Source organism: Urtica dioica, chromosome 1 (assembly GCF_054948205.1).
Source record: "Urtica dioica subsp. dioica isolate 48M chromosome 1, U.dioica_male_clone48M_v1_H2, whole genome shotgun sequence".
Taxonomy (NCBI): Eukaryota; Viridiplantae; Streptophyta; class Magnoliopsida; order Rosales; family Urticaceae; genus Urtica; species Urtica dioica.
In genome coordinates this window covers 59338829-59363374 of record NC_142756.1, presented here as the reverse complement: position 1 = coordinate 59363374, position 24546 = coordinate 59338829, and the positions used below count along the sequence as shown (strand labels likewise).

Below are 24546 nucleotides of genomic sequence, written 5' to 3'. Positions count from 1 at the left end.
TTAAATGGTTTGTTCTTATATTGTCTCTAGAAGTGCACTGGTCAATTCAGTACCTTCGGAAGATACCTAGAAGAACTATAGAGTCCCCAACTCTCAATGCCTCATAACCAGACATCATAGATTCTTCTAACAATCGTACTGAGGTCAATAGTCCTTTGACCCTAAGATTGCGAATATATCGTTTTAAGCAAACTACGAAGAGTTTGTTCATGCAAATCTACATTTGTCTCTTCGTAAGCTGTTAAGTTTGTTTATGGACTAAAAGACTAAGGTTTTATCATAAAGCTTCAAACAAAGAAAGAATGAATGAATGTTTCAACTTTATTAATGAATAAGCAATTACAAGCAAGAGTCTTTGTAAGACTATATGACATCAAATGTACATAAATAGACACTACTACTCTTCTTGTGGGCACCATTGACAACACTTGCGTCAGTATATCCTTCTAGTACGGCAGGAAACTGACCGTATTGAAGTCCAAGATTTTTGGTTTTCAAAAGAAATCCAAAGATTCTCCCAATGGCCTTCCAATGCTCGGCACTTGGATTGCTGGTAAATCTACTCATTTTACTAACTGCAAATGCTATGTCTAGTCGAGTACATTGCATCAAGTACATAAGACAACCAACCGCACTAGCATATTCCAATTGAGCACAGCCCTTCCATCATTCTTTTCAAGTTTTACACTTGGATCAAATGGGGTATTCACTTCTTTGAAATTTAAATGTTTGAACTTATCAAGCACTTTTTCAACATAGTGTGATTGACTAAGTTCATAACCCCCACTGGTTCTACGAACCTTAATACCCAAAATAGTATCAACTTGTCCAAGATCTTTCATTTTGAAAGTGGAAGATAGAAACCTCTTCGTTTCTAATATTCCTTTCATCTCGTTGCTAATGATCAACATATCATCAACATAGAGACATAGGAAGATCACAAGGTTACCACGCACCTTTGAGTACAAACATTTGTCACAAACATTAGGAACAAATCCATTCGAAAGTATGACTGAGTCAAACTTTTGATGCCATTGTTTGGGTGCTTGTTTTAATCCATATAAGGATTTAACAAGTTTGAAAACCTTTTGTTCATTACCCGGAAGCACATAACCTTTCGACTGCTCCATGTAAATCTCCTCATCGAGATCTCCATTCAAGAATGCCATCTTGACATCCATTTGATGAATATTAAGGTTATATAAAGAAGCCCAGGCAAACAACACTCTAATTGTTGTTGTCCTCGCTACCGGTGCATATGTGTCAAAGTAATCAATTCCTTCTCGTTGTCGAAATCCTTTGGCTACTAATCTAGCCTTGTAAGTATTAAGAGTACCATCACTATGATACTTCTTTCGGAACACCCACTTACACAAAATAGGTCTAGACCCTTTGGGTAGATCGACAATTTCCCAAGTGTGGTTTGACATAATAGAATCCATTTCATCTTGGATAGCATCCTTCCAAAAGGCAGAGTCTCGAGAAGCCACCGCTTCATTATAAGTCTTAGGATCGTCTTCAATGAGAAGTATAATAGGAATTTTCCGTGCAAAACTCTCTCTATTTCCTTCTACTAGGTAAAAAGAAATGATGCGAGAATCTATTTCCTTAGACTTACGGACTCTTTTGCTTCTCCGAAGTTCGGAATGTTCTACAACTACCCTAGAAGAACTTTCCTCTCGAGGCATCGAACCTGCCTGGAGATCGAGCTCGCCAGAGGTCGAACTCTCCTGGGGTCGAACTCGCTTGGAGGTCGAACCTCCCTACTGGTCGAGCTCACCAGGGGTTTGAGTTCGCCTTGAGGTCGATCCTCCCTGGAGATCGAGCTCGCCTGGTCGAGGTTCTTCATATGTGGAATTTTGAGGTTCTTTTCCTGTCGAGTTAAGATTCTCAAAGAATTCCACATCTCGGGATTCTACTATGACATTAGACTCTAAGTTTAGAAGTCTATATGCTTTGCTATTCATAGCATAGCCAATAAAAACACTTCGCATCCCTCGAGGACCCAACTTGGTCCTTTTAGGATCCATGTTTTTGTAGTAGGCTAGACACCCCCACACTTTGAAATACCCAATATTAGGCTTTCACCCTTTCCATACCTCGTATGGTGATATTTGGGTTTTCTTTAAAGGAATACGATTTAAAATATGACATGCGGATAGTAAAGCTTCACCCCACAAACTAAAATGCAATTCAGAATGCGTTAACATGGCATTTATCATCTCTTGAAGTGTCCTATTTTTACGTTCGGCTAAACCATTTTGTTGTGGTGTTCTAGGTGCGGAACATTCATGAACAATACCATTTTCTTCACAAAAAGCATTAAAAACACTAGGAAAATATTCACCGCCCCTATCACTTCTAAGGACTTTAATATTAACTCCTAATTGATTTTCTACTTCAGCCTTATACGCTTTAAAAGCATTGAAAGCATCATCTTTATGTTTCAATGAGTACACATATGTAAATCTAGAGCAATCATCAATAAAGGTAATAAAGTACCTATTTCCCTCACGGGTTAACATGCCATTGAATTCACATATATCAGAGTGTATAAGATCTAACAACTTAGAATTTCTCTCTACACTATAAAACGGTTTCTTTATCATTTTAGATTTCACACATATTTCACATTTATCCAATTTATCGGATTTGTACGAAATTAATCCACATTTAATTAACCTTTTCATAGTGCTAAAACCAATATGTGCTAATCTACTATGCCATAAAGAAACAGAATCAAGCATATAAGCAGAAGGAGAAATTTCATTGATAACATTGTCAATAATACATAATTTGACCATCCCTTCACTGGAATAGCCTTTGCCAACAAATACACCATTACGGGTCAAGATAAGCTTGCCCGACTCATACACAGATTTGATCCCCGGTTTGCCTAGGAGATCGCCACTAACTAGGTTCCTACACATATCCGGAACATGGAGAACATTGGTCAAAGTGACCGTCTTCCCGGAGGTGAAGTTGAGATCCACGTTCCCGATGCCGACAACTTGAGAGCGATGCTCGTTTCCCATCTGAACTGCTTGTCCATCGTTGACTTCAGAATAGGTTTTGAAGGCAGCCCTATCACAGGCTACGTGAACGGTAGCACAAGTGTCGTACCACCACCCTTGAACCTTGCCTTTGACCGCCATGAGTTCGCTCAACGTAGCGACTATGTTAGTATCGGTCATAGTGGCGTCGACCTCTTTCACATCCGTCTTGCGGTGTCGACAATCTCGAGCATAGTGACCGGATTTGCCACACACATAGCAGCCCCCTTTGGACCCCTTGGATCCGGGCTTGTTGCCGGACTTGGATTTGCCGGAAGGCTTGAATTTCTTCGAGTCCTTCTTGGAACCCGAAGAGCCTTCCTTGTCATTCCACTTCCTTTTGCCTTTAGCGCTCACTGCATTGGCCTTGGAAGTACCGGCATCCGATGTCTTCTCTCTCATCTTCGATTCCTCCTCGATTCGAAGATGTTTCTGGATTTGCTCCAAAGAGAAGTCCTCGGTATTGTGAAGAAGTTTCTTTCGATAGCCTTTCCATGAATTGGGCAACTTCGCAATAATTGCACCAACTTGGAAAGACTCCGGAATATCTATCTTCACAGCCCTCAATTTGTTGACTATAACTTGCAATTCATGAACTTGAGCAAGTATAGGCTTGTCATCAAACATCTTGAAATCAAAATAACTCGAGACAAGGAACTTTTTGGTACCTTCTTCTTCGGCCTTGAACTTATGCTCGAGAGCCTTCCATATCTCAACCGCCGATTGATTGTCGGTGTAGAGATCGTAGAGTCGGTCTGACAACGTGTTCAGAATGTAATCCCGGCACAGCAGCTCGTCCTCTTGACGCTTCTTCCGGTCCTCCTTGAGTTCGTCATCATCTTCGTCCGTCGGCTCTGGGATGGGCATCAACGTCGGGTCGAGCACGTAGAAGATCTTCATGGCGGTGAGGAAGAAACGCATCTTGTCTTGCCAGCGAGTAAAGTTAGTGCCGTCGAAGCGGTCTAACTTGACGAAGTCCTGGCTCATCACTTTCAGACTTGAAACAGATGCCTTGGTAGCCATAGCACAAGATACTATAAGATTGTTAGATAATTCTTCGAAATTGAAGACTTCGAGGCTTGAATCACGCATATGAACGCTTTCCTTATAGTATTTCGAGTACCCCAAAAATGTCTTAAGGTTTCTGTACAAGAATACCGCAGGATACGACAAGCCTGGTTAGGACTGCACCAAGACAGAGTGAAAATCCGAAATAAGCAAGAACTGTGTTTCTGGATAAGTGTTTTGGTAATTGAGATAGTTAGTTCAAAAACTTGTGTTGATTACTGAATCCGAAATCGGATTATATAAGCAATCGTACCTGTTCGCGAAGAGGTTCGACGAACAGACGCACTGTTTCGGTCGAACTAACGGTCTTCGCGAACAGACGCACTATTTCGGTCGAACTACGAACAGACGCGCTGTTCCGGTCGATCTATGAACAGACGCGTTGTTTCGGTCGAACTAACGGTTATAGTCTCAAACGACACGACCGTTGGCCAAACGATAGTTCGTTTTGAAGAGACGTGACCGTTAGTTCGAACGGTAACCACAAATAACTGCTAAATGAGGAGGCTCGACCGTTGGCAAGAATTTCCGCGAAAAGGCGGTCGAGCTCACCAGGAGGCCGAGCTCGCCAGGAGGTCGACCAGTCAACCTCGCCCTCAGTCGAACTGAAATGACTTCGTCATTTCGTTCAATCGACCTCGCCCCAGTCGAGCTGACGACCTCGCCCCAGTCGAGCTCGTCACTTCCTCATTCACAAACTCACTTTCTCAATCAACAACACACTATTTTGTCTTTTAATGAACAAATTAAATTGAGCTAATTAAAACACCTATTTAATTTTACTCAATTTCTAACAATATATACATATATATATATACATATATTGCAGTTTTTAATGCATAACCCCATAAAGATATATAAAGTGAAGAGTAGATCTTCATGGATCTAGCTGATTAGTGCATTTTACACGTATTTGTGTTTTCTTTGTTATTATAGGTTTATCATAAATTGAAAGTGTTTTGAGGGCAATAGTGCAATTTTCGGATGATTTGAAGACTTTTTCGGACAAGTTAAAGCAAAACAAGAAACATGACCCGGTATTCTAAAGAATTCCGAGATTTTAAATTGATGAATTTGGATGTTTCAATTCCATAATTATATATAGCTTTCTCTTAGCTTTCCAAATCATATTTATTTGCAAAAATCAGACATCGGAGGAAGAAGTTACGGTCCATTGAAAATCAATGCGCAGCTGTTCAGGTTCTTCGCGGCCTAAAAACGTTGTTTTTCTTAATTACCTGATTTTATACATTTTTTATGCCCATATTGAAACGAAACTCAACCCTAAGCATATATATAGTATCTTGTAACCTCAAAACACCTTTTATTCATGTTTCACTTTCCTTTAGTTTTCCATATAGTTTTTAGTTATTTTTTTTAGAGTTTTTGAAGAGAGAAAAAATGTTGTTCGTTAGGATTGACACCTTCGACGAGTCTCTTGAACTCAAATCCAATCTTTTTTCTTTCTTCTTTTCTTTTATTTTTAGTTGTTTGAATCCTGGTGGAACATTAATTTAGATTTATATGAAATCTATTTTTTCTTACATTGTTTATTTTAATGCTTTTAATTATTCTGTTATTTTAGTGTTCATTATGAACACCATTAGAGGTTAAGTTTCTTATGAGGTTGCGATGTGCCGGTATTGGTGATCGTGGGGGGGTTCATTAGGGTTAGATAATCATTGTTTGCTTCGTCATTATGGATGACTTGGTATGAAATATGCTTAATGCTTTCTAGTGCGGGATCACAAATAGAATTGTTATCTAGGATTATTTAGCTACTCGAGAGAGAGTAAAGAATCGTGCTTTTATTTATGTCTTCATAGTTGATCCTAGGTTAGTAGAAAATCTAGGCAATTTATGTAATCAGTTGAACTCTTTATATATTGTGTGTGATTGTTTTAATAGGATAAGAAGCCGAGATGATAACAATCTGTCAATTACATAGGTTTGCTAGAATACTCAAGAGAGGCTAGTGAATACTTTTGTAGAATGAGATTAATATCCATATGAGTAGATTTCGTTGTTCAAACCCAAAAACCGCAACCTAGTTAGTTATGTTGAAATCATGACCCCTACTTTCCCTTTATTGAAAACTTGTGTTTAATTATGTACTTTCATTTCTTTAGTTTTGTTAATCGTCTTAAAACCCCTTCACTTTTTCCGTGGGATAAATTCGCTACAAGTTAGAGTAAATCGTAAAACAATTGCTAGTCCTCGTGGGATCGATACTCGTACTTCACGTACACTATACTACTTGGGCGACACATGTACTTGCGTGTGTGATCCATTCGCAACAAGTTTTTTGGCACGGTTGTCGGGGACTAGTTTAGTTTTGGCGATAGAAATAGCTTAATTTTTGCGATAGATAGTTCTCTCTACGGGACCAAGCCAAACCTTGGCTCTACTCACTCCCACCAGGATTCATCACCTCTTGGCCGGACTTGTGCACAATGTTCATCTCCAAATTCTTCCCCTTCAAAGATGCACCGAAGATGCAATGAGATCTACTCGTTTGTGTAATATGATGGAAAGTCGCTCTACTAGGTGTGAACTGATGATGACATCAAAGGGTGGATGATGGTGCAAATCTTCTACGATGGCCTCTAACCATCTTCACGCAGTACCCTCGTCAACACCGCGTCGGGACGGTCGTTCTATCAAAAGATCGAGGACGAGGGCCACACCATCCTCGAGGAGCTCGTCTAAAACAACGACTAATATCCTAGTGGAGAGTTCAAAAGCGCGATCCGATTACACCTAAGATGGAGTTGATAAAGGCGCTCGCAAATCAAGTCGCCGACCTCACCAAGTTTGTCAATGGCCAAAAACCCAAGTTCCATGCCATCCACGCCCCACCGACCAAGCCAGTTAACTACATGGCTAATCATAACCGCTCGGTGTTCACACACGCCAACAACTACAATGCGGGCGCGAGGAACATGCATGTGCAAGTGGCTCCCCGAGCAAATCAACCGCTGCCCCGAGCTCAAGATCCAAAGTACAACCTTAAGGACTTAGTGACACAAATGACCACCATCACCAACGCTTTCATGATGGTAACACGAATGGCACTCCAATCTCCATCGGCTCAAATCTAGAGTCTCGAGGTATAGGTGAAACAACTCGCAACCTTCATTCACACGCGACCTCAGGACACACTTCCGATGTTAGAATAGATCTAGGATTAAGAATAATTTCTCGCTTCTAGCAAGCGGCGGAATATAAAAAGTTCGTTAAAACATGTAAAACGATTTTACTACCTAGACAAAGTGCATGAACATGTAATCTAAAAAAACTATAATAAGTTTTCACTCGGTACCAACCTTGCTTGAAGCTTGAGCGTTGAGAAACTTTTGGAAAGGTTGAATCGTCGTCTCCCCACTTAGCTTGTCTCCTTCATGTCTTCTTGAATCCGAGTAACCACGATAGTTTCTACCTCTAGAGTCTTCGTGTTTAGAAAGGATTTAGTGTATAGGCACTATTAAACACAATGACTCAAGAACTAGTCTTAGAGCCAAAGAGCTAATACAAAACGCTAGGTCTAATGAGGACCTAGGTGTCAAAACAAAAAAGCAAGAAGAAGAGAGAGAGAGAGAGAGAGAGAGAGAGAGAGAGAGAGAGAACTGGGTGGCCAAGGCTGGAGAGAGAAAGTCTCAACTAAAAACTATTTCAACATTGTGAATGACGTGTGGTATTTATAGGAGAAGGGATTGCCTTGGATCAAGGCAAAAGAAGCAATTTCCTCTTTTCTATTGAATATCACATATTCATGATCACAATATTTATTTCTCATTCTTATCATAATAGTACCATGCCTGGAAATTTGTTTCCTATTTTTCTCCTCTTAGTGGCCGTCCAACATTGTAGCATATATGCTATAAATTTGTTTCCTTTTTTCCTTTTTGGCAAGTATCTTCAAACATCAATGCACAAAATATTTTCCTTTATTTTGATGGTGGCCACTGAAATCTCTTCTAGAATATGCTTCTAGATGTTTCTTTATTTGTTAAAGACGATACAAGAAAAGCCCATGTAGAATTTTAACATAAAATTCAATAAAATGAAATTGAATCCTCAAGGTCCAATTCTACCTTTTTGGCCATGCGGGTTGATTCACATTTTCATCATATGACAATGTCCAAAATTTTATTTTGACATTTATACCATCTTATGTCCTTATGGACAAAATACCCTTTAGACAATTTTCGTAAAATTCGTCTAGTTCAACATTTGAACTTGTTTTGACTTAGCTACTAGTTAACAAATCCTACTCTAATGACTTGTGGCAATGACCTCATGGATCCAAATGAACAAAGCTTGACCTAGCATACTTGGACACAAAAGTTCACAAACCTTTTTCCAAGTTCTAGCTTAATATCAACTGACTCCACTGAAGAGTTGACACTGAACATCTCTCGTTTCAAATGATTATGTTTTCTACTAAAAAATTCTACTTAATTGTGATTAGTGGATCCATTGAATATTATCTATGTTTACCGTTCATGAATATCATCAACTAGATGGGATTTAAAAAATTACCCTTTTACCCTCTAGTTGTTATTTCCACAACTCCTTTCTCACTCGTGAATAAGTTAGAAACAATGTATTGACGATGAGCTAACAAGTCACATTGATTCCATATCTATGAGATCTTCGCAAAGTTGTTCTTGATATCTTCATAGCTTAGTACTTCATCAATAGGTCTTGTCTATATCACATAGTGAATCTAGAAATCTGACTTTCTCAAATGAGAGTATGTAAGCTATGAAATGACATGTCTCATTTCAAGGTTGAGGTAAGCATGATGCAATTCATACATTGTGACTTTGAGACAGAAGAGGTTAAATGGTTTTGTTCTTACAATGTCTCTAGAGGTGCACTTGTCAATTCAGTATCTTAAGAAGGTAACTAGAAAGAACTATAGAGTCTCCAACTCTCTATGTCTCATAACCAGACATCATAGGTTTTCCTAACAATCATACTAAGATCAATAGCCCTTTGGTCCTTAGATTGTGAATATGCTGTTTTAAGCAAACCATGAAGAGTTTGTTCATGCAAATCTATATTTGACTCTTCATTTGTTGTTAAGTTTGTTTAAGGACTAAAGACTACGTTTTATCATAAAGCTTCAAACAAACAAGGATGAATGAATGAAAGTTTCAACTCTTTATTAATTATTCAGTCGTTACAAGAAAGAGTCTTCTTGAGACTATATTACATCATATGTATAGAAGTTATAACTACTACTTTTCTTGTGGGCACCAATGCCAACAAACTCCCACTTGACTCAAAGAAGATGTGAGTAGTCCTTCATGCCCAGTCCTTCCCGATTGGTGTCGAAGACCTTGCTGGCTAAAGCCTTGGTGTATGGATTCAACCGTTGAGATCTTCTTCACCTCCACGTCTCCGCATTGTATGATCTCTCGAATCAAATGGTATTTCCTCTCAATATGCTTAGAGCGCTCATGGCTTTGAGGTTACTTTGCGTTAGTGAAAGCCCCACTGTTATCACAATAAAGTGTAATGGGCTCGTCGACTTTTGGAACTACTTCCATATACTTAAGGAATTTTTCAAGACGTACAGCGTCTTTGGATTCTTCACAAGGAGTTACATATTCTGATTCCATTGTGGAGTCAGCAATGCAAGATTGCTTGTTACTCCTCTAAACAACAGATCCACCATTTAGGATGAACACAGATCCCGAAGTGGATTTCCTGGAATCCTATCCGCCTGAAAATCGGAGTCAGTATATCCCGTCATAGTCAAGTCCGTACCTGAATATGTAAGCATCAAGTTCATAGTTCTCCGAAGATACTTAAGAACATGCTTAACAGTAATCCAGTGCTCGGGTCGAGGGTTGGACTGAAAACGGATTACTACGCCAACTGTGGAGCAGATATCTGGTCTAGTACAAAGCATAACATACATGAGACTTCCTACAGCTGAGGCGTAAGGAATCTTTCTCATGTCCTCAGTCTCTTGTGCAGTCTTGGGAGACTGGTCCTTAGAGACTGAGACTCCATGCCTAAAGGGTGTTTGGCCCTTCATGGAGTCTTGCATTGAGAATCGATCCATCACCTTATAAAAATAAGATGCTTTAGAGAGCGATAGAGTCCGGTTCTTCTAATCTCAAAAGATCTGAATCCCTAGAATGTAAGCGGCTTCTCCTAGATCCTTCATATCGAATTGCTTTGCCAGCTAAATTTTAACCTCAGATAACTTACTCACGTCATTGCCTATGAGTAATATATCATCGACATACAATACTAGAAACACAACTTTGCCCTCGTGCATTAACTTGTAAACACAAGGATCATCTATCGACTGCTAAAAAACGAAGTTGTTCACAGTTTCATCGAATCTAATATTCCATGACCTAGATGCTTTCTTTAATCCATAAATGGACTTAAGCAACTCAAAAACCTTGGTCTCTTGACCTTCTTCAACGAAACCGTCTGGTTGAGCCATATAAATGCGCTCGTCAAGATTGCCATTCAAAAAGGCAGTATTACCATCCATGTGCTAGATCTCATAGTCGAGGGTTGCAGCAATGGATAGAAGTATACGGATGGATTTAAGCATCGCGACTAACGAGAAGGTATCCTCATAGTCAATACCTTCCTTTTGGGTATAACCCTTAGCCACTAGTCGTGCTTTGAACGTCTTAACATTCCCATCCGGACCCATTTTCGTCTTGTATATCCACTTACACCCTACGGGTTTAATCCCTTCGGGAAGGTCTACAAGTTTCCAGACTTTGTTGATGTACATCGAGTGCATTTCAACTTTCATGGCATTGAGCCAAAGGTTTGATTCAGAACCAGCCATTGCTTGGCTTTAGGAAACAGGGTCATCCATGTCAGAGACGGCTATGAGAGTATCTCTGTAAGACATGTACCTATCAGGCTTTTGAGAAACCTTCCCACTACGTAACGAGATTCTGATGAGTTAGGTTATGTTTCAGTTAAGGTAAGAGCAGTTCTTACAGATGAGGTAGAAGCATCCTCACCCAACTTTTCTTGAAGCACAATTTTGCTTCTAGGTTTTACATCTTTCATAAAGTCCTCCTCAAGGAAACGAGTGTTCGTGCTAACGAATGTTTTGTGTTCCTTGGGACTATAGAATGTAAAACCTTTGATTTCCTTCGGATATCCAACAAACAGACATAATTCTGACCTACTAGCTAACTTGCTAGTCTTTTGCCTTAGCACATCCACAGGGCAACCCCAAATTCTGATGTGGCCTAGATTTCCTTTGCTACCTGTCCATCGTTCATAAGGAGTACCAGGAACCGTTTTAGAGGGGACTTGGTTCGGAATGTAAGCTTCTGTTTCGAGGGCATATCCCCAAAACGAAAGAGAGAGTCTGTTTCAATTCTTTATTAATTATTCAGTAGTTACAAGCAAGAGTCTCCGTGAGACTCTATTACATCAAATGTATGTAAGTTATAATTACAACTCTTCTTGTGGGCACTGATGCCAACATCCTAGCCTTCGAAGTGAACCCAAGGGAGTATTGCAACACCATTTCACATCAGCATATTGCGGTCGTCGAGAGCCCAAAGAAAGAAGAAGAAAAGGTTTCCCTAATGATGAATGCTCCTAAGCCATCCTAGATGGCCTAGACCTATGAGCCACCACTTCCGCTCCCGTAAAGACTCACAATGGCACTCTCCGTGGAGTGTATCATGCTTTTACGACAAGAGATCTCACCAAAGTTGAAGGACACAGGTCAATTCACGTTGCCATGCACCATCAAAGATGTCTTCATCGACAACGCCTTGTGCGATCTAGGTTCGGGCATCAACTTCATGCCTTCGATCGTCCTCAACAAACTCGGGATGGGTGATCTAAAGCCCACGTGCACCACTCTCCAACTGGCGGATCGCACCGTAAGGACACGGCTTCATGGAAGACCTCCTCGTTGAAGTCAGAAAATTCACTTTTCCAGCCAATTTCTACGTCATCGACATGGACAAGGATCGCGAGATCCCTATTCTCTTTGGAAGGGCTTTCTTTGCCAGTTATGATGTTCGCATAAACGTGCAAAAAGGTGAGCTAATGACGAGCGTGAATGATGAGGAATGGACGTTCGGGATCTACAGAACTCGTAAGGGCAAGAAGGAAAAAGAAGAAGTCTACTTCATTGAAATTGACAAATTCAAGCCTCCGCCCTCTCCACCACTACCACGAGCTCCTCCGGACAAAACCACAAAAAAACGCAATGAAGGACAAAAAAACCGAAATATCCATTCAAACTAGCGTGAGGAAAATTGCCGAAACTGTTCAAAGAGGTATGGAGGAAGGAAAAACGTGTAACAGAAGAATCACCACCGCCTGAGCGCGCAGCGAGGAGTACGGGAGTTAACCACCCCTGGGAGGAAAGTTCTATGTCTCCCATATTTTTATGGATCTACATTAGGGAGATTTTTGTTAGATTAGGTTTTTTAATTTAATTTTTCTTTTCTTAATTTTGTTTGGTGATCGCTTATTAGTGATAGTGTTAATGTGTTTTTGCTTGTTATTTGCCAATGATACCAGGTTCTTTAAGAAATCCGAGTTTGAGTCAATTTTAAATTTTTTTGTGGTTCATTGTGATTGACTAGTGGTTTGAGTAGCGCAATCTTAGTTGATTTTTCCCATTTATGCACACACATCAATCCCAGAGTTTTGAGTAGTATTTTGGGGGGTTCAATCACATCTTTAAATGTCTTTTAGCTCATGAGCACTAATAACTGCTCTAGCCCACTTCGAGGCGAAATGACCTGACACAAACCTCGGGAAAATGACATAGACCTTCATTTGGACTGATCATAGCAAAAAGCCAACCTATAATACTTCCTTGAGCACTCTTTTAGAAAAAGTCGGACGATTTTTCCTTCTCGATACTTAGTAAAAAATGTCGAGCCAATAATGTTTGAAATCCGACAAAGAAACCTGTTAACTTAGTTAGCGACACTTGAGTGACACTTGAGTCACATTAGAAGGCGTTGCTGAATTTATTGAGTTAACCTCTCTCTCTCTCTCTCTCTCTCTCTCTCTCTCTCTCTCTTTCTGGACATATTTAGTAGACGGGAGATTTTGAGCAAGAGCTTGTTGCAAATTTCTATTTAGTCAATCTAATTTTTTTGGTTTCATATGTGAATTGGCTCGGAATCGGAAAATTTTGTAGGTTGCGGCATTTAACTATAACTTGACACCATTGCTAAATTTTATGACCATCATTTAATTTTTAGTATAACTACTTTGGTGTATTTATTTAATGCATAGTTTTGTGTAGGACAATCAACAGTTCAAGTTTGGGGGTATTTGATGAATGCATTTTATACGTACAAATCGCTCATTTCCGAACTTGAATCTAACCGAATCCTTAGGTGTTTTTTTATATCTCTTTGTGTTTTCTTTGTTATAAGAGGTTTTTCATTAACTAAAGTATTTTTAGGACAATAGAGCAATTTTGGGATGGTTTGATGACTTTTCCGACAAGTTAAAGCGAAACAAGAAACACGACGCGGTCTTCTGCAGCATTCTGAGATTTTAAATTGATTAATTTTGATGTTCCAGTCCAGAATTATGTAGATCTTTATCTTATGTTTCCAACACGTAATTATTTGCAAAAATCGGATATCGGAATAAGAAGTTATGGTCCATTCAAAATCACTGCACGCTGTTCCGTTTCTCCATGGCCCAAAGACGCTGTTTTTGTTAATTACCCAATTTTAAACGTTTTTTAGGCCTATATTGCTCAGGCCGAAAGATGCTGTTTTTGTTAATTACCCAATTTTAAAAGTTTTTTAGGCCTATATTGCTCAGACAATCAATCCTAAACCTATATATACTATTATTATAACCTCAAAACACATCTTTCATTCATGCTTCCCTTTCCTATAGTTTCCCATATTGTTTTTAGTTATTTTTTAGAGCTCTTGAAGAGAGAAAAAGTGTTCTTTGTTGGAATCCACGCCTTCGACGAGTCTCTTGAACTCAAATTAAGTCGTTTTTCTTTCTTCTTTTCTTTTATTACTAGTTGTTTGAATCCTAGTTGAACATCGATTTAGATTAATATGAATTCTTTTTTCGTTTTCATTGTTTATTTTAATGCTTTTAATTATTCTGTTATGTTTAGCGTTGATTATGAACACCATTAAAGGCTAAGTTTCTTATGGAGTTGTGATGTGCTGGTCTTGGTAATGGTTGGGGGTTCATTAGGATTTGATAATCGTTGTTTGCTTCGTTATTATGGATGATTTGGTATGAGATATGGTTAATGCTTTCTAGTGCTTGATCACCATTAGAATTGTTATTTAGGATTGTTTAGCTACTCGAGAGAGAGTAAAGAATCGTTTTTTTATTCATGTCTTCATAGTTGATCCTAGGTTAGTAGAAAACATAGGGAAATTGTGTAATCGCTCGAACTCTTATCGTATTGCCTGTGATTGTTTTAATAGGATTAGAAGTCGAGATGATGACAGTCCGTCAATTACATAGGTTTGCTAGAACACTCGAGATAGGCTAGTGAATACTTTTGATAGAGTGAGATTAGCATCCATAGGACTAGATTTCGTTGTTCAAACCCGAAACCCCCGACCTTGTTCATTCTGGTGAAATAGTGATCCCTACATTCCCTTTATTCAAAACTCGTGTTTAATTCTTTGTTTTCGTTTCTTTAGTTTTGCTAATCATCTTAAAACCCCTTCACCTTTTTCATGGGATCGATACTCGTACTACACATACACTATATTACTTGGGCGATACGTGCGCTTGCATTTGTGATTTATTCGCAACAAATTTTTAGCACCGTTGCTGGGGACTAGTAAAAGTAGCTAATCTCGGATCTAACCATGTCTAATAGAGGTCTATTTCTCATTTACGTAACTTCATATTGATGTGGGTTACCAGGAGCCGATAGCTTTGACACAATTCCATGTTCTAGCAAATAATCGGTAAACTAAGTGTCTAATAACTTGCCTCCCCGATCAGATCGAAAGGTCTTAATAGTCTTACCTAATTGGTTTTCAACACATGCACGATATTCTTTGAACTTATCAAAAGTTTCTTATTTTCGATGAATTAGGTAAATGAAACCATATCTAGAATAATCATTAGTGAAACTGACGAAGTATTCACCTCTCACAGCTTCAGTCTTAGGTCCGCACACGTCAAAGTGAACTAGTTGCAGTGGTTTGGTGGCTCTTGATCTTTTTCCAGTAAAAGATCTCTTGGTCATTTTCTTTCAATATAGGATTCTCAAACGGGTAGAGTTCCCACTTGAAGGTGGCTGAACAGTCCAATCCTTTATAAACTCTTTATATTAATATGATATATGATCAAGTCTCAAGTGCCATAAATAAGTTTGTTCGTCACTAGACACTTTAATTCTTTTATTAGACGTGGGTTTAGTGACTTTAAATATTTCAACATTAGATGAACAATTTAATTTAGGAGTTAAAAAATATAAACATTTTCATAAAAAAAAGGATGACAAATAATCCTTCCATCACGTGAAACACTTATGGAATCATCATTCAAAGACAAAGAATATTTTTGATTAGATAATTCAGAAACAGAAATAAGGTTTCTACATAACCCAGGAAATAAAATAAAATGAATACAAAATCAAATATTCATTTCTAAAATTAAGACACACTTCTCCCACTACTGTAGCTGTGACTGCCTCTCTGTTCCCCACTCTAAGCGTGAGTTCATCATCTTTGAGTTCTATCCATAAATCAATTATCCATGATGGGGATAAATCCCCTGCAAAAAATGCTTCTAACACATGTAAATTAGTGAATGGTGCATTACCTTCACATGACTCTAGTACTATCTTGGGTGTCTTCAAAACGAACCCTTATTCTCCCACTGCGAGAACATTCCTCAAATGGTTCTTTCTCCGAAGAGAGGTGATGATATGGTCCTCTTTTCTGGGTATTCAAAATGGTAAACATTCTCAATACAAAAATTTGCAATATGAATATTTCATAGAGGAACTTTGCTATTCTATATTCTTGGCCATAATGACCACAACTTTGAAAATACGAAGCAAAAGGAGCGTACTCCTCGGGAAGTGAATTCGAAATTATGTCAACTCGAGTGGCCTCATCAATCTTTGCGCCTTGCAATTTTGATACAGTCATAGAGTCACTTGTGTCTCTTATATGTAATATAACACAGCCTCCGGACATCATTCCGTATCCATTATTTTCTATAAGAGGTTAACTACTGAAAAGAAAAACATCATTATAAAAGTTTTAAAAATAAAAAACTTAATGCTAAAAAAGGACGGAAAAAATTACTAATAGCTAAAAGACCCCAGTATTTATATTCCTCGATAATTTAACTAATAGTCACACCACGCCTCCCTATCGGAGACACATAGCGGCTTGCACCTAGCGAAGATGAAATACATTTCAGATTAGTAGCAAATCATGGTATATGTCATTTCATAACTATGTTCACTAACTGCCGATTTATTAGGAATCGCACGCACATGCAACAATTAAATTGCCCATCCTTGAGTTGACCCAACTTTTCAGCTAGATGAAGGTTTAACCCGAACGTGCTAACGTTTGTGTTAATCAGGAACAGAATATACAATCTTCCTCCTATCGTCAAAGACCCAACCTTGATATTGGAATCAGAAAAGTCCTTCCATTCGAACGTCATACATAGCATTCACGAAGAAGAGTTGCTGACACGAGGGGATCTTTCATCCTCACGGTGTTGGTATCAATGTTGAAGGCCTATTTATTGACTCAAATATAATTTTATTGTTTTAATTCACTAGCATTAATTTTAATCTAGATTATGCACTTAGGTTTACTAAATCATATTATATGCCCAAGTGTTTCTAAGATACCATTTAATTACGAGGTCTCGATATAGCTTAGTTATTAGGCATTCGTGACAACTAGTCTTGATTAACATAATAGCATCCATGCACGATAAATCTAACAACCTCCCCCCCCCCCCCCCCCCCCCAATTTTCCCTGGCGCTTAGCCTCTTAACGGCTTACTGACAAAGCTCCCTGATCCGTTCAACTTATTCATTAAAACTATCCTAATTCAATTAGATGTTTTAAAGAATAAAGCCCATGAAAGCAAACAACCCATGAAAGTTATAGCAAACAAACATGACAAAGCAATCAAAAGAACAAGCATTCAAAAGGCAAACAAAGTTTGTTTCGGTTTGATAAGACCCACCGGGCTTCTGGGCCTAAGCCCGGACGGCGCGGAACAACCTTGAAGGGCACATGCGAACGTGTTGTCCACCTTTTTCTAGCAGCCCCCGCCGCAGGCCCTCCTCTGGGCTCGTCGTGCTTCATCGGTGTTGGTCCGTCTATCGCCGATCGTGATCACAATACATAGCTCGTCGGATTACAAAAGAATAATAATATTTTTTGGAAAATAAATTACATAAAATCGATACCGTTTGAATTTCGGGTGTACAAAAATTCTAGAAAGCGAGAATCAAATAATCTACGATTAACACTGAAAAATATTCGCATATTCATATATCGAATCGAACAAAAAGCATAATCAAATATAATTTCATTCAAAGAAAAATAATTTAAAAGCATGAACAGATCAAACAATTAAGCAAAAACAACTAGCTCTATTACCACTTGCTGGGAATTGATATCCCTATGGCCGTGCGGAATATAATAACTTACGCTATCTAGCTAATTAATTATACGATTATTAATATGATGTAGATTTGCTAATTCAATAGTATAAACTAGAGAGCAGCACAAGCAACCGATTTATAATAAATATTGTCCGATTACTTTCATGTTTGGCACTCTGCTATAAAATCTTCAATCGAGTCCTTTAAGATCAAATTATGTACTCCAACCACTCGATTTTCAAGCTTTAGTCTTCGGGAACGACGATAGTACTCTTGTCCTTTGGATCACCAAGGATGATACCGTAATCTTTGGATGTAATAAGAATAAAGTGTCGGCACACTCGTTATCTAACAACGACTACCGATTTTTGGAACTGGAATCATAAGTTCCAAGGGAGAGGGAGAGACAGAAAGTGCGACCACTTATAGAGAGAGTGTGGACCAAAAATTTCAACTCCAATTGTTATCACGTTCTTTTCTTTTCTGTTCTCCGTGATTCCTAGTTATAGTAGTATGATGGAGATATTTTATGAAGCCATTAGGTTCTTATTCTCGTATATTCTTTCATATTTTGTAGTTAAGCACGAACCATTTGATCTTGACAACAAATCCTACTTTTTCTCTCATCCATCAGATCGGAATTTAGGATATTATATTTCCTTATTTTTCTCATATATTAATGAAATCTAGACGTTTGAGAATAATCATGACAATATATTATTTCCTTATTTAATTGAGAGGAAATATTTACTATTAATATTCTCGAAATATATTCATGAGAGAAAATAAATGTCAATATCTTATTTTCTTATTTAATTTAGAGAGAATATTATGGGAGTGGATATCGCCCCCTTCCACTAGGCGAGTTGGACCAACTAAGCCCAAGGCAAGTTCGGCCTAAAGGGGCTCAAGATAATCGTTAGTTCGGCCCAAAGCACAGTTTGGCCTAAAAAAATCAGGTGCATGCGAGATCGGCCCAAGACAATAGCAAGGAATACTTATCGAAGATCGAATCCTAACTCAACCCAGGCCCATAAATGTTCCAAGACGGTCCCGCCAATTAATTCGAAAGATTGGTCTCCTAAGAAACGATCAAATCGCCTAAAGATGGGGATGTATGCGAGATTGGAGGATCGAAGACCGGCTCTGCACGTACACGTGTATCGATCTAAAGAGGCAAGAGAATCAGCGAGATAGCTATAAAAGCTCGTTCCATCTTCATTTTACGACTACTGAATTTTTTTGAAAGATCGCCATATATTTTCTGGATTCACTATTTTATTTAGAGTTTTCCTACTTATTCTCGTTCGGATTTTCTATTCTTGTAAAGTTTACGTTCAATAATTAATAAAGGAAATTTCCTTTCGCTCTTTCTATATCCAAATTCGTATTATTCATTAATTTCTTTCAGATCTCGATTTAATCTTCATAATCGGATTCTGAGACCCTTCTTTCATATAAATAAATATACGAGACAATTTAAATAAATCTGGTATAGATTGTTGGGACGAGAAATCGGCTCAACAATTTGGCACCGTCTGTGGGAAGAGTTATCAGAAACCTAACGCCGAAGAACACAGATCGGATCTGAAAGGATGTCAACTAACAGCGAGCACGAAAATCTCGGTTTCTGGAGCCGATCCTGAGACACGGACTCTTCTATTGAAACTCGTCGAAACCACCGCCGAATTCCAGAGATCAACCCGATCCCAGCTCGATAGCCTGACAACTGCGCAATCTTCACTTCAAGAGCAGCTCGACGCTGAGCGAGCTATTCTGCTGAGTTCGGCCGGTCCGCCCGCCCCAAACGGACGAAGGTTCGCCCCACCCGGAAGGCGACTAAGCTTCTCCGGGATCCACATGTCGCCCGACTTGGCCGGTCCTAGCAATACGGCTGGAATTGGCCAGTTCGATGGACAGGCCGAGGCCAGTATTTGGCGAGCTCGACTGACTCAAGGCGACCTACCGCCCCCGCCTCCGAGAGGTCCTCCTCTTGGATATGTTCCCAAGTCATGAACCTCCCCCGTGAGGAAGGAGTTCCGGAGGAACCGAACTATTTCGAGCCGGTAATTCGATCGGAAGAAGGTAACCCTCAGAGAGGAGAAGTCCGAACTTGGGGAGAACAGTTCACCGTAGAAATCCCAAGGGATGATCACCCCGCGTTCAACGCCTTCCGCCAAATGGTGGAGGAAAAGTTCCGGGCTGTAGACTCCCGAATGCACTACGCCACGAGCTCGGCCCCCGAGATTGATCGGCTGGTGGCAGACACCAGGCGAACCCCTTTTGCTCCATGTATAACCCAAATCAGAGTCGGGGACACCGGAAAGATCAGGCTCCCCAAATACGCTGGTACCACCAACCCGAAAACGTATGTGACGGCGTTTCGCATCGTGATGGGACGAGCATGTCTGCGAGATAACGAACGAGAAGCAGGATATTGCCATTTATTCACCGAGAACCTGTTAGGAAACGCCTTGGATTGATTTTCACGTCTCCAAGAAGGGTCGATAAGTTCTTTTCAACAGCTGTCGGCCGCTTTCATAAAACACTACTCGATGTTAGTGGAAGATGAAGCGACCATGGCAGACCTATGGAACACCTAACAGGCCCGAGACGAAACCCGGAAGAGTTTCATGACAAGGTTTAAGACTGTCATGTCAAAAATCCCTTCCGTGGAGGGAGAATCAGCTCTGAACGCTCTCAAAAATGGACTGTGGCACGAGTCCAGATTCCGAGAGGAAATGACCGTGAACATGCCACCCACCATCGAGGATGCGATTCATCGCGCCTCAAACTACGCGAAAGCTTAGGAAGAAAGGGCCCTTCTGTCCAAAAAACATAATCCAAGGAAGGTCCCTTCTATGACACCTGTTCCGGCCATGGCCAGGACACCTGGAATGAGACCTTACCGAAACAATGAATGGAGGAAGCCTTCAAGCACTCCAGAACATGCCTTTAACGTAAACGACGAGGGAAATTCTGAAGAAGGCACCCCAAAATGGCCGCGTGATAAGAAAAAGTACTGTGATTTCCAGAAGAACTACAGACATGACACTCTGGATTGCGTCGTGGCTCGAAAGGTACTTATCGAGAAGTACTAAAATGGAGAACTAAAAAATGTCGATCTGGGACCACCGCCCCAAAAAAAGGAATTTAATAATAACATAGCCTGAGGAAATCCCTCCCCAAAAAGGGGAAGGGCAAAGGAGGAAGATAACAACGTTCCCCAAGCGAAACCCCGAATCGACTATATCATGGGAGGTTCAAAGTTTTACAGGGATAGCGTGAATTCAATTAAGGCACAACAACGTCAACTTAAAGGTACACCGAGATCACCTGGGTGCCGAAAGGTAGAAGATACCACGATCTCGTTCAACGAAGACGATACCAAAAGGCTATATGGGCCCCATGACGACGCTTTGATCATCGAACTCGAAGTGGGTAACTGCGTAGTAGCCAGGATCCTTGTTGATGGAGGAAGCTCTGTAGATGTTATATTCAAAATCACTTTGGATAGAATGAACATCGAGGAGGCTGAAATTGAACACAAACCCAACCAGCTATCCGGGTTCAATGGGGAAGTAACACCCTCTCTAGGAATCATTGAACTCCCTGTACGGGCCGGAGACATAAACCGGATGGTCAAATTTACCGTTCTCGACTGCCCATCCCCGTTCAACGCTATCCTCGGAAGACCTTGGATACATTGGATAAGGGCGGTACCGTCAACCTACCACCTTTGCGTACAATTTCCGACTCCCAACGGGATACAAGAAATCAGAGGGAGCCAGGAGGCATCCCGAATTTGCTATATGAATAATCATAAAAGGATCATCGAAAAGCACCAGCCAAAAGAGAACGATTCGGAAGGTCCATCTAGCGAAGAAACCAACGAAGGCCAATAGCAATTAATGGCCATCGGAAACGAGATCACCCATCCGCCTCCGATGGAAAATTCAGAGGAGAAAGACGAGCCTAGTACATAGTCAATAATACAGATTCAGATCGACGGAACTGGCTCCGAGAGATGCGTGGGTATCGAGGCCAAGTTATAAGGAAATATACGCCGAGAACTAATAGCATTCTTGAAGAAAAACAAGAAGATATTTGCGTGGACGACGGAGGACATGCCAGGTATAGACCTCAAAATCGCCGCACACCAACTCAACATCGACCCTATTTATAAGCCCGTAAAACAAAAGCGTAGGAAACTCGGCTCAGAGAGGGCTAAGGTGGTAAACGAAGAAGTGGAGCGCCTCTTAAAATCCGGTTTAATACGCAAAGTAAAATACGCCGATTGGCTCGCTAATACCGTTGTTGTTAAGAAAAAGAACGATAAATGGCACGTATGCGTCGACTACACCGATCTTAATAAAGCTTGTCCTAAAGACAACTTTCCATTACCACACATCGAACGCTTGTTGGAAGCCACCGCTGGCCATAAAATCTTGTCGTTTATGGATGCGTTCTCAGGATACAATCAAATCCTTATGCATCTAAATGATCAAGAGAAGACCGCTTTCACAACTGACAAAGGCATCTATTGCTATAACGTGATGCCTTTCGGGCTAAAAAACGCGGGAGCCACGTATCAACGATTAGTGAACAAAATGTTCGCCGACAAAAGGAACAACGATGGAAGTTTACATCGACGACATGTTAGTAAAATCATTACGAGAAACAGACAATGTCTCACATTTAGAAGAATGTTTCAAGGTCCCGAACAGGTACCAAATGAAGCTAAGCCCATCTAAATGTACCTTCGGGGTATCTTCTGGGAAATTCCTCGGATACATGGTAACTCAAAGAGGGATTGAGGCCAACCCGGACCAAATACAAGCACTCCGAAATTTGCCTTCCCCCAAAAACAAAAGAGAAATCTAGAGACTAACGGGACGCGTGGTAGCCCTTAGTCGATTCATTTCTCGATCGACTGATAAATGTTTGCCTTTCTATAAGCTCTTGAGAGGAAACAAGAAGTTGGAGTGGACCGAAAAGTGCAAAGAAGCATTTGAGCAACTGAAACAATACCTGGCCAACCTCCGATCTTAGCCAAGCCAGAAGTGGGAGAACCCCTCTACTTGTATGTCGCCGTATCTCACACCGCGGTCAGCGTAGTACTCGTCAGAGAAGAACGAGAAGACCAAAAACCAGTGTTCTACATAAGTAGGTCACTCGTTGATGCAGAGACAAGATATCCGGCAATGGCAAAATTAGCTCTGGCCGTCGTCACAGCGGCCCGAAAGCTACGACCATACTTCCAATCCACTCGATAGTGGTGATGACCACTCAACCTTTACGCTAATTTCTCCACAGCCCCAATCAATTAGGGAGATTAACCAAATGGGCCATCGAGTTAAGTGAATACGATATCGAATATCGCATTAGAACCTGCGTAAAGTCACAAGTTCAAGCCGATTTCCTTATCGAGCTCCCCGCGAATGAAAGCGAAACCACGGTAAACGCTGGAATTTGGACCCTCAAAGTCTATGGTTCCTCCACAAAACAAAGGGCTAGGATTGGGATACACCTAGTGTCGCCGCACGGAGAAGTGATTGAACAATCCTTCCGCCTGGATTTCACCGCCTCAAACAACGAAGCCGAGTATGAGACGCTAATCACAGGATTGCGCCTAGCAAAAGCTGTGGGAGCAGAATTCATATCCGCTTTCTGCGATTCGCAGCTCGTCGCGAATCAAATCAGCGGAGAATACGAAACAAGAGACGAGTGTATGTAGGCATACGTGCAATTAGTAACGGAGATGACAAACCAATTCGAAAAATTCGAATTAACTCGCATCCCCAGAGGGGAAAACACCACAGCCGACGCCCTCGCCGCATTACCCTCGACGTCAGACTCTATAATTAGCCGAATCATACCGGTCGAGGCACTAAAACAATCTTCTATCACTACCAAAGGAGCAAGCATAATGGTAATAATAGAAGAGGGGGACTGGAGAAGGGATATAGTCAGATACATCTCCGAAGGCCACACCCCGAAAGATAAGCAAATGCACCGAAAGTTAATTAGCCAAAGCGCAAGATTCTCCATAATCGGCGGAGGGCTTTTCAAAAGAAGTTTCTCCGCAATATACTTACAATGCATAGGAAAAGAGGAATCCAAACGCATCCTTTCCGTAATACACGAAGGAGAATATGGGAACCACACGGCCGGACGAGCCCTAGCTGTTAAAATCAAATATCAAGGGTACTTTTGGCCGACCATGGTCGCCAACTGTGAGCAACACTCACGGAGATGTGACCAGTGCCAAAAGCATGCCCCAAATATCAAGCAACCAGCCGAGGAACTATCTTCTATATCCGCTCTGTACCCATTTCTGAAATGGTCCATGGATATCGTCGGCCCACAAGAGATAATCACAGACAACAGCTCACAATTCATATCAAAGGAGTTCCAACGCTTCTGTGCAGCAGAAGGAATCACCTTACGATTCTCAACACCCCGATACCCACAAGGGAACGGACACGCTGAGGCTACCAACAAAACAATTGTTAGTAACCTGAAAATAAACTTTTAGCCAAAAAAGGGCGATGGGCCGACGAACTCCCTGGAGTGTTATGGGCCTACCGCTCGAGTCCACGAAGGCCCACCGGGGAAACCCCATATTCTCTGGTCTACGGGGTTGAAGCAATATTACCCATTGAGCACGAGATTCAAACAATTCGCACCATATACGCGAATGATCACGAAGAAACTAACAACAAAATGTTGTGCGATTCCCTAGACTTAACAGACGAAAGGAGAAACCAAGCATTAATACGCACGAATTTGTAC

General features: G+C 40.5%; 2 protein-coding genes across 2 annotated transcripts; both read left to right on the top strand.

Annotated features, from left to right (window-relative positions):
* Positions 1-20612: 20612 nt before the first annotated feature.
* LOC149408284 (uncharacterized) lies at positions 20613-21656 on the top strand. Its single transcript, XM_089624837.1, has 2 exons — positions 20613-20845; positions 20945-21656. Exons 1-2 carry the CDS (start codon positions 20613-20615, stop codon positions 21654-21656), a joined length of 945 nt encoding a protein of 314 aa, XP_089480963.1.
* A 1856-nt stretch (positions 21657-23512) lies between these two features.
* LOC149408283 (uncharacterized) lies at positions 23513-24289 on the top strand. The gene has a single exon (XM_089624836.1). The coding sequence runs from the start codon at positions 23513-23515 to the stop codon at positions 24287-24289; it is 777 nt and encodes a 258-aa protein (XP_089480962.1).
* Positions 24290-24546: the final 257 nt, after the last annotated feature.